The following is an 11,366-nucleotide window of genomic DNA, read 5'->3' on the forward strand; positions in this document are numbered from 1 at the left end:
CTGTGCTCCTTCGTGAGGTTTTTTTATCATTGCTGAAGTAAAACTCCAAGTATTAATAACATCGATGCTGACAATAGAAATAAACATTTTTGGTTTGGCTGATTAATTGTGTATAGAAGACCTTAAAGCTATCCTTAATTTTAAAGCATTGGGAGGGTTTTAAATTGAAAAACAGTGGAAAAAACTGATGACTGGCACTGAGAGCTGCTCATCCCAAAGTTCTCTGCCATGGCTGTTATCCAGTACTACCACAGCTTCAATTAAAGCAGCAGTGGTAAGGCTACAGCAAAAGCTGAGCCAGCATTTCTCATCTTTATAAACTCACAGAGGATGAGTAACTTTGTGAATTATGTCTGATCTTAAAGTTGCAAGTCAGCCAAATGCCTACTACAGTGATAATTAAGAGTATAAAAGGATGAAAGAACACTATCACCTCCTTAAGAAGAGGTCTAAACACTTGAGGAAGTTGGGATTTTTGATTTCTGCAATTTCTCAGCAAACCAGAGCCATCAGCAGCAGGTTCAAACCAGGCAAACAAGAGATTCCTGTATTTTGATTAAGTCTTTTGATGAACTGAGGTGATGTCAAGGACAGCTGCAGAATTACTACAGAACTCCTGAAGCAGCTGCATTCTCTTACAAAGAGCATAATTTCTACAAACCCTCTCATTTTGTTATAGTTTTTGGGTTCTCTAAACACCAACACATATTGAGAAACATTTTTGGTTTTAATCCCATATATATTCCACAGCTACTCAGAATCAGGCATTCAAAGAGACTGGCATTGTGTAGGACAGGTATTTATTAGACAGCCTTTGCTCTAAGTGCTGCTGCTTGAGAGAACTGCAATGCTTTTAAGAAACAGATATAATAGAAAAATCTATGAAAAAAAGATGGAGGCCTTTTTTAGTTCAGAAGCCAGTATTTATGAAGATATACACCTACATTCTCCTCAAAAAACCCAGCTATTGTCACTGGAGAATATTTTCTAGGAGCTCTTCTGAATAACAATATTAACTGCATTCTGTATTAGAAATATCCAAACATGACTGTTTAAGTAATAAATACTGAATACAAAAAGACTTTGGAGGAAAATCATTAGTCTAATACAGTTATTTCTGAAAGCCATATAGTTACATGAAGAAAAAAATTCCCAGAACATCTTAACACAGAATTAGGTCAGGCTCTTCAGAACATGGGCACAAGGAAACAGCCAAAGCTCACAGGGTTGAAATTACCAGCAAAAAGTGACATATGAGAAGTATCACCAGAGTCTTGTGGGTGATGATGAAGTTTGTGAAGGACAAAGCTTCCTTCAGGCACAGAAAATGGATTAGAAAAGCCCTTCCTGACAGTGCTGTCCCCATGTCCCAGCTTACCAAGTGGTGTCACCAGAGCTGGTGACGATCTGATTATCATCCAGGAAACGACAGCAGGACAAGTAGCCTGGAAACAGAATAAAAGGTGCACAAATAAGGCCAGAGATTACCCTTCAAAGGCAAATTGGTTTGCTAATAAGCTACTTCCTCCTCTCCTGAAGCTGCAGCAAAACACACTGAAAGCCTAAAATGCAACAAATGACTTTTATGTAGGAATCTGCAATGGTTTGGACAAAATGTGGTTTGGCTCTTTTAGAGACCACCCTGACCCAACCACAGGAAGGGGGACAAAAGTGTGGAATCCAAGTGAGCCTGCACTGCACACCCCCAACTTTCTTAGAAAGTGCATCTCAGACTCACTGCATCCAGCAGCAACAAATGCTGATGACCTCAACTGTACCACAACCATTGAGGAAAAATAAACTGCATTCCTGGTCAGTACAAAGACCTGAGCATGGACACTGAATGTTTCCCAACAGCAGCACTGAAGAAGTTCATCTGAATGTTCTGAAGTATCTTTTTTCCTGAACTCCCATCTGCCAAACCATCAGTGGAACCACTCTGATTACAGAATCAGCCTGCCTGCCAACCACCTCCATTTCACAAAGCACAGAATTCAAACTACAGCAGAAAATATGAAAACCTGCAAACATCAACTTCCAGCTGTAAGTTTTTGTTCAATTTTACAGCTGAAAAACCGTTTAAAAACATTTAAAACCAAGCAGTCTGCAGCTAAGCTCCTGCCTGAGGAAAGAAGTAGATCATTATTAGGAAATGATATTTGAAGAGGTTTTTTTTTCATTTTTACTGTGCTGAGGTAACTCTGAGCAGCACCCACCTGTGTGCCCAGCGAGCTCACGGCTGACACGGACATTCCCTTCACGAGTTTTCAAGTTATAAATGGAGCAGATGTTGTCAAGCCCACCACAAGCCACGTAATTCCCAGAGGGAGCATATGCACAAGTCATGACCCAGGAGGAGCGCAGGGGAATCGCATGCACCTGAAACACAGACAGGTATGGACTTCAGCTGCAGAATCTGCACTCAGTGATGCACCAAAAGGAAGTTTTTCACCTGTCTCTCAAGACAGGCATCATGTTTTTGGCAGAGAAGCAAGAATAAAATTGAGTATTGAACTATTTTGAGGGTAACTTGCATACGAAGCTCGTCAGAACAAGTAGTGACGTAATAAAACCTCAGATTTGCTTTTCCTGAATCCAGTTTCATCAGCGATTTTGGTCCAAAGTGAATATTTCATTTCAGTGCTCTGATTACTATTGGTTTATTATAGGTTCAGGAAAATATTGACTTCCAAGCACAGTCAGCAAAACTGCCAATTCCAGGCTTAGATGCTGTGAATGAACAAGTAAGGAAATCGCTGCTTCCACTGCCATTTAAATCCTTCTTTGGAAACCCACTGCAAGCAATCAAGCTTCACATTTAAATAACTACCCCATGTTTCCTTGTCATTCTGTGCTCAAAGAACTTTTTTTAGATAATTATAGAAGCTAAACCTGTTCTGTCTTGTTAACTCATTGTGTTCATCCCTTAAATTTGTTCATGCAGTCTTTAGGAAAGGGCTGGTGCCCTAAGACATATGGTGATATTTCATACAATATTAACAATGTGTCTGAATTTCTTTAGGAAAAACTTCATTAGCAGCAGAGGAACAGCCAGGAATCAGTGTTAAAAAACCTCCAAACCTGTCCTAAAACCACAATCAGATCATTTTTGGAAGTCTTCTACCAAGAAGTCTAGAATATTCCAATAGTATCTGTTATTTGGAATATTCACCTTGAGCCATTTTATTTTATAATTAGGCAAAAATCAAATTGATGACAACACTGTGTTACTCCCAGTGTGTTCTGGAACTGCCAAAAGAATACTGCATGGATTAATTAGCATTGATGTAAGAATTGAAGATACCAATCCAGAAATCATGGGATGCAGTGATGATTTCACCATCCTACAGCAGTCACAGTAATTTGGATGACATTTACCTGCAGGCTGGGGTCAAAGGATGAGGATGAAGGTAAAAATGAGAGAGTTTATTTTTAATTTGCAAACCATATTATATTAACTTTTTAGTAAAGTGATGCCATTTGCTCCAATGCACTGGTCACATTGATTTTAATGCTACAAAGAGCTAAGTTAGGACAATTTATTTGGAATAAACCAGTTCCATGCACGAGCCCCAAGCAGCTCTGTCACCTTGACCACAAGGAGCTACATGGGAGTTGCTGGCAGCCCTGGAACAGCAGCCATGATCAGAAAATACCAATCACTGTCAAATGAAAGTAAAAGTAGTCCTGAACTGCCTCATGTGATTGCAGCCACCAAGTGATGACTCATTAGAACATGTCAGGTTTTCAGGACTTCACTGCAGACAACAAATTAATCTGGCTATGCCAAAATCTCTGCCCCTTCTGGTGCAAGATGCTCATCACTGCCTGCTCTCTGGTAATCACTTTTCTGCATCATGAAAACAAATTAAAACATTCTTTAGAAGGAAGTCTTTCCTTGCTCTCCATTTGTGGTGCACATTTTCACACACTGAAGACACTGCTGTGCTCTTTACATACAACTTGATTGTTTTAGAGAATTCAAAATTTGGATTTAGGACTAGGAAAGCAACATATCCAAAATGATGATGAGGAATAGTTCTTTTTGATGCTTTCACAAGTGAATTACACAGCAATGGATCAGCTGGCCTTACCTTGTTTGTAGTATAGCTGTCCCAAATTATAAGTTTGCCATCCTGGGAGGCACTAACTAGAAGCCTAGAGAGGAAACAGCAGGGAAACACAATCATTGTGGGCAGCCAAGGAACACCTTTGTGATGAACATTGTAAAGAAAGGAGAATGAAAGCAGCCAATACCTGTGGCATTTACTTTCTCTTTAAATTGATCAGTAGTTAACAGGAAAGGGAAAAAAAACGAAAAAAAAAAAAAAAGACAACTGATAATGGCATCTACTTTATTTCCACAGTTCCTCAGAATTCATGTGGCACCACTACTGTATTTTTCAGGCAAGTAGATGAGGACTGGGATTTTGGCATCAAATATAGGCTTGGATTACAAAAACACGGAGGAAAATTGTGGCATTCAGTGTTTCTGACTTCTCTCAGAATTATTAATTCCATGTGGTCCCAAGGCCTGTGCACTCAACTTTCTAGAGAGCAGTGAAGCCACGTGAGCCAGCTCTGCACCCACCTGGAATCAGTCCCCCAGTGCATTGCATAAATTTTGGCCAGGTGTCCCCGGAGTGTTCTCCTGGTGCGCATCTGGATTCTCCCCACTGGGTCGATATTGGCTGTGATCTGAAACAGGAAAATGTCCCACACTGAGCTCTTCCCTTCACTCTTCTCAAGTAATATCTCACACACAATTCCCACAGGCCAACATTCTCAATACTGATTTTTTTTCCAATTGCCCATTCACAAGTTGTGTCATTTTAAGTAGCATGTCTTTATCACATAACTCAAGCAACCTATTGCATTTATAAACACTCCCAGAAATTGTTTTGTTTAGGTCATATCTTGTTAGACTTCCAGGATTTCAGACCTTTGATCTGGGTTTTCTCCTCCTGCACAGATAAATGTGGCAGACATTGAAGAAGTTTAACCTCAGCAGGCCTTATGGTTCTGATTATCAGGGTAACAAGAGTATTGCTCCCAGCTCCAGGGCAGAGCATTATTTTCCATTAAGCAGCAGAAATGTGCCCTGAGTCACTCCAAGAAATCACTGCTCAAGGCCACTGCTCTCAGGAACTGGACAAACATGTACTTATTTCCTGGAAGAAAACACCCAAAGGCAAAATAAAAAATTGCTACAGGAGGCAAAACCAGATTCACTTGCATTCACCTTCTTACACAGCATCTTCTTTTTGTAAATGAAACATATTTTCTTAATTCCTGTTAAACTCTGAAATTCTTACCTGAGCCAGGGTGGCATCTGCACATGCTTTCCTAGCATCCTGCAAGAGATGGAAATTAGAGAAATTGGATGGAGTTCTGTACATTTCTTTCTCTGTTTTGTCAAGTTGATGAAACCCCCTGAACCCAAGGTTCAGAGAACATTTCTGCTTGTCACCCAGAGAGGACCCATCCTAACAGCAGCATTACCATAATACACTGCCTGCTGCCAACACACATTGTGCATTTAACTTTGAAATTTCTTCTTCTTTGGAAGAAAAGCAACATGACTTTCACCACAAAGACACTCCAGCAGTGGAACTGCTGGAGTGTTCAGAGAGTCTGTGCAGCCTCCAACCTCAGAGGTTTTTAAGAACTTACTGGACAAAGCTCTGACAAACTTTATCACTGACCTTATTTTCAGCAGTTTTTTAAACTTTAGTTATGCCCTAGCTCAGACAAACTTCAGTAAACATTCATTTTCATCAGCAATTTTGAGCATTGCTTCTGTAACTATTATTTCCTAAGCAATATAAAAGACCAAAAAGTAATTTTCTAAGGCAGCCATATATGCTTTCCCTTTCTTCATTAACTCTGACATTGGGGAAACATTTAAGGCATCATTTCTGCCCTCCTCAGGACACATTCATTTGTGCTGAGGCACAATACATACTCTGATTTGGTTTTTCAGTTGCTCGGCCTCCTGGCGTAACTGGTCAAGCTCGCTCATTTTCCTGTGCTAAAGGTGTGCTCCACTGCCACCTCTGAAACAACCAGAAATCTGAAAAACAGGTCACAAGCAGGACAATTAGGGGAAGACAGAGTTTGAAATTACAAGTCCTTTCAACCACTTCAAACTTGAAAAAAATGGCACTGATTTATAGACACAGGAACACAGATGGAAATGTGTGTCTGAAACCTCCTCAGAGTAAGGTCTTGTCACAAATGGATTGCTTTCCTTCCAGCCACAGGAAATAAAATAGAATGTGGACTTATTTCTCTCCTCCAGGCCTCCTCATTTTTTCTTTTTTTCATTCCTTTTTTCATGTTCTGATTCATTTTTGTATAAATTCAAGCTGTCCAAGACTAAGTAAGCAGGTAACACCAATTTTAGACACGGAAGTCAGAACTTCCCTGCAGCTCTTCAGACCAGAGTAAGGAATCCTCCCAGAAAAGAAAAAGGATTTACACTGACACAAGCACCTGCAAAATGCTCTCTCTAAGAACTGTCTGCAACATCATAGTTATGAAAAATTTTGTTCTGCTATCCGGAGAAAAGGAGATCACTCACAAATGTTCAGGATTTCATTTGATAGCTGCTAAAATGTCTGAGCAGACTGTAACATGAACGAGTTGTCAGAGTAAAACCAGGGATTTTTTTTCTGGGCTGAGGGCAGGAGTTTGAGAAACCACATCCATCAGACACTTCTCCCCTCTAAGCCTCTGTTTTCCCAGTATCCATAGGCACCAAATTACAGATATTTTATAGAGCCAGCAAGAAGAGGCTCTATGAAACATCACAACCACTGAAACCACCTCAGCTTTTGCCTTCAGAGCTGCTCAACTATTGGGCTGTTCCCCAGTATCACAACAGCCATATTTCCTATTAAATGTACAACTTATCTTTGAAAGTCTCTGCTCCACAAAGATACTGCTGGCATTCCACATCCCCAACTCAGCTCTTCCTTAACTTTTTGTTTTAAAATCTCTGCAGCTTGACAGCAATGGAAGATGCTGATGAATTTTATCTTTTATTGCAGAACAAGATTAATTGGTTCCAATTTCAAATACTACACAGAACACCTGGAGTTTATAAATGGACACTGATATGTGTGATTTTAGAACATTTTATTAGCCAGAATTGACCCTTTGCCATTAAATAAAGGAAATGCTTTGCTAGCAGCTTTACACATTATTCTGTTAAGATTTAATCAGCTTATTTATCTTTGCAAGCATGTAGGGTTTGTTTTCCTCTTAAAGCCCTTCCCAAGGAGAAAGATGAGGATAACTTCCAAATTTTTATGCAGTCACAATAACAGAGAACATACTGTCAAGGTAAATCAGTGTAGTAGAACAAACATCACTGTTAAAAGAAGCTTCAAAATAGTTCAGACTTCAATATTCCCTAAATATTTCTATCCCCCAGAACCAGACTTAGGCTGCAGCTCTCTCCATAGTAGTTATTCCAAAGTGAAAACCTCCAGGAACAGATGCCAGATCTTGTCACAGCATCATTTACCATTTTTTCCTCTTCTCTGAAACCCACAGTGTCTTAGAAAAGGAATTTTAGTTGGCTCCTCTCCCAAAACCTCCACTCACACAACTTCAAGGCCCTTTTACTTCATTGTGAAACTGGGTCTCTTCCTTCTCTCTTCTGGTTCCAGGGTCATCTCTAAGCCCCTTTAAGATTGCTTGGTCAGCTCAGCCCAAAATCCAGCTAAGACAAAACCCATGCTGAGTGTCTCATTATCCTGCTTCTCTTTGGAATGCTCTTTTGTTTCTCAAGATGTTTTGTTCACTCTGCATCTCAGACAAACACTCTGGGCTGGATATCTGTTAGAATTTTGAGCATGTCTGCAGCTCCTGGGCAGTTCACACACATGGTGAAACTCTAATGCACTGCTTTTGTCACAAAGGAGTTAATTTAAGAATAAACTGTGATTTTTCAGATCTTTCAGCTTCTTCATTTCCAGTTCTGCCATTCCCTGAGTTAATATATTAAGATCATTTCCTAGTAAGCAAACACTGACCACCAGACAAAGAATTTAGAGATGCTATCATTCCTATTTTAGAGCAAGAAATCCCAAAGCTTTGGTGTTCTGCCCAAGGTCACAGCAACTGACTGATGAGACTGCAATAAAGACTCAGGACACCAAGAATTCCAGCTGCAGGTACAAGGAACTACAGTGAAGATTTTACATGCAGTTTTATTTAAAAATACAATAGGAGGAATAATCTCACGTCAGTCAGAGCAGATATGCTCTCCTTAAAATAGCACCCATTTATTTCTGCAGAATTTGTGCACTGTGAGAGAGAATTCTCTTGCATTTAAATGAAACAAAACTTCTCTGCATGGAACAGGGAGAGGCCTAAGGAGATGAACCCTTATCCTAGGAAGAAAGTCACATTAAGAAAGTTCATTTTCCCATCTTGTATCCATCTAAGTTCCCATCTTGAAGATAGATCCACTCTGAGAATTCCAACATAGGCCCTGTGCATTCCAAGCAACTCCAAACTCTGCACTGCCTTTCTGTCAGCATCCATAGGAATTGTTTAAAGCACATTTCCACATTCTCTTTGTAGTCTTTGTTGTTTCAACATCAACAGGAAGTGCTAATTCCTGCCAACAGGACTGAACTCACTCAGGAAATGACAATCCTACAGCAGCCAAGGGCTTTAAAATATAGGAGTTCTCTGAAGCAAACTGTAAAATTTATGGGACAAACAGCAAACCAGCTTGGCTGTTCCACTATTTCTTTTATACTGAGTTTTAGACAATTGAATTTATGGTAGAAATATGAGATCTGTGGGAGGAAAAAAGGGTTCCAGCCTCCCATGTCCTTTTTAGCTGTACTGTAAATCAGAGGTTACTAGTCTTGTATTAAAAAAAGTATCTTTAAAAGACTTTAAAAGACAGAAGAATGTATGGGTAAAAATGCTTTTATCCATTCTCACTCTTGATACATGGAAAATTTTATACAGATTTATTTATATTACAAACATGGGTCATATATTGAACAGTCTCTGCTTATCACAAACAAGCACAAATGAGTATCATGATGAGTATCATGAAATAGATTTTTATTTCTTGGCATGTTCTAAAGGCATTTAACCCTGTTTTACAAGAAGGTTTCTAGAAGAATCTCTAAGCTTGATGTGGATGATGATCCTATTTCTGGACTTTCCAAAGAAGTCAGTGCATTTCCAAATCAAGAAAAAAAGCCACTCCTGAAGTTCCACACTCCTTTTTCCCAAATTACCCCCAGAGTAGTGCAGAAACAGGAACAGAATAGGAGCCAAACTCCTGCTTACCTCACTTTCTCTGGACTATGTGAGTGTGTCCCTGCAGGCAGCTTCTCTGGAATAATATTCACTTTCTTCAACCCCCTCAAGACCTTTCCAGGGGCTGAAGTGCTTAAGTGTCTCTGGTCTAAGCTTATTTCCCCTAATCCTGTAGACCAGTCCACCTTGTGGGTAATTCTGCCCTGGCTGGATAACAACCTGTGCACTTCAGGCCATTCCCTATTCCCCACTCCCCCAGACGACCCAAATCCCTCATTTCTGACAGGGTACCCCACGGCAGAGTCACTTTGTTCCTCTGTTTCCCACACGGGAAAATCTGACTTTGCCTGATTTGTTACTTTCCATACACAAGAAAACTTCACAATTCAGCTGTGTCAAAAGGATTGATCACATCATTTATGTCAAAGGAACAACTCAAGGTTTGCTTTTCTCTAAATCTGAGCTGTATTCCTGTGTAAGAGCAGAGTTAGGTATGTCCAGTCTGAGTATGTGTCCCCAACAGCTTTGCACTGAATTTTTCAGCTGCAGGAAGCCTTACAGAGCTTCCACGTGCTTCCTGCAAATGGAGATATACTCAGGATCCCAGTGGACTAATTCTTATTTAAAGAACAAGAATTATTCACTCACTGCTCAGAAAATAGTGACAGAAAAATTTAAAGGTTGAGGAAGAACTCAAATCCACTCATTTCATTGTAACAACTCCAGTGTCCTTGCCACAGCTCAAACTGTGCTTCCAATTAAATCCAGTTACTGAAAGCAAGCTATCATTAACACCCTCATGTTTATTTGTAGCCTGATACTTGAGAGCTGGATACAACTCATCCAAACACTATTAAATATTATTCCTCTCTGAAATTCCTCTGCTGGTAACATTAATGAAGCAATGCATACTAAAAATTTTTGGACTAATTCTTATTTAAAGAACAAGAATTATTCACTCACTGCTCAGAAAATAGTGACAGAAAAATTTAAAGGTTGAGGAAGAACTCAAATCCACTCATTTCATTGTAACAACTCCAGTGTCCTTGCCACAGCTCAAACTGTGCTTCCAATTAAATCCAGTTACTGAAAGCAAGCTATCATTAACACCCTCATGTTTATTTGTAGCCTGATACTTGAGAGCTGGATACAACTCATCCAAACACTATTAAATATTATTCCTCTCTGAAATTCCTCTGCTGGTAACATTAATGAAGCAATGCTTACTAAAAATTTCTTCATTTAATTTTCTTACACTGTTCCTATATATAAAAAAAAGGATGGAGTCTTCTACCCTCTCTCTGTCCTGAGAATAATCTCTACAAATTAAAAGAAAAAAAAACCCACATTTGAAATCACAGCTATCATTAAGTCAAATATTTCAAATTTCTATCCCCTGCTGGTCAAACTTTGCTTGCCACAAGGTATTTTTAGCAGACATTACTACCACAGCCTAACACAATCCCACCAAGCCACTGTGGATGCAAAGTCTGGTAACACAGAGGTTTAAAGCTAAATTGTTCATATTTTACTCAAGCACAGTAACTCTCTAAGGAGGTTTAGCAAATCCCTTTTCTCCCATGAACAGGCTGGCTGACATTTGTTCCCTCAACCACTTTCCTGCCAATACCCATCGCTCCAACATGGATAAAAAGCAAAATATTTGCAAAACCGGAGCCCAAACTTTGCAGCCTTAACAAGGAGCTCCCAGCATGGCCAGCAGACAGTCCCAGAGCAGGACATCTGATTAAATGAAGCTGTGCTAATCTAGCAGATACCACAAATCCTATTAGCAACATGCACAGCAGCTTGGACATTTTCACAATGACAAAGGAATTATCCACAACTCACTGTTAGTTACAGTGAGCTGACGTCACAGTGCCTTTGAAAAGCTGAGGGTTCTTTTTGTTTTCAGCAGCAGAGATGGATTTCTTGTTTCTCTTTTATTCTGTGGGAAATGCAGTGAGATCAGAATTGCTTGTGGAACAAATTTGAGGTGTTCTCTCTCTCTCATTTATATGAACTAAAATGGAAGATAAAATTCAGGGTTCACTTGGATCCAGAGGGAGATA

The 11,366-nt window shown here is 39.7% G+C and overlaps 1 protein-coding gene across 7 annotated transcripts in view; it reads right to left on the bottom strand.

Moving 5' to 3' along the window:
- GNB1 (G protein subunit beta 1) overlaps nucleotides 1–11,366 on the bottom strand; it is a 36,818-nt gene that overhangs the window by 5,775 nt on the left and 19,677 nt on the right. For 6 of the 7 annotated variants that reach the window (XM_041463622.1, XM_041463626.1, XM_041463624.1 and 3 more), the window contains 6 exons: nucleotides 5,966–6,073; nucleotides 5,316–5,354; nucleotides 4,592–4,698; nucleotides 4,095–4,158; nucleotides 2,217–2,379; nucleotides 1,379–1,445 (listed from right to left, as the gene is read on the bottom strand). In XM_041463622.1, coding sequence (XP_041319556.1) covers nucleotides 1,379–1,445; nucleotides 2,217–2,379; nucleotides 4,095–4,158; nucleotides 4,592–4,698; nucleotides 5,316–5,354; nucleotides 5,966–6,022 — 497 coding nt within the window. In that variant the 5' untranslated portion in view covers nucleotides 6,023–6,073. Of the gene's footprint in view, nucleotides 1–1,378; nucleotides 1,446–2,216; nucleotides 2,380–4,094; nucleotides 4,159–4,591; nucleotides 4,699–5,315; nucleotides 5,355–5,965; nucleotides 6,074–11,145; nucleotides 11,222–11,366 lie in introns of those variants that run through there. The other variant, XM_041463625.1, reaches the window with a different exon arrangement.

This window comes from Pyrgilauda ruficollis, unplaced genomic scaffold (assembly GCF_017590135.1).
Source record: "Pyrgilauda ruficollis isolate IOZ18807 unplaced genomic scaffold, ASM1759013v1 scaffold169, whole genome shotgun sequence".
NCBI lineage: Eukaryota > Metazoa > Chordata > Aves > Passeriformes > Passeridae > Pyrgilauda > Pyrgilauda ruficollis.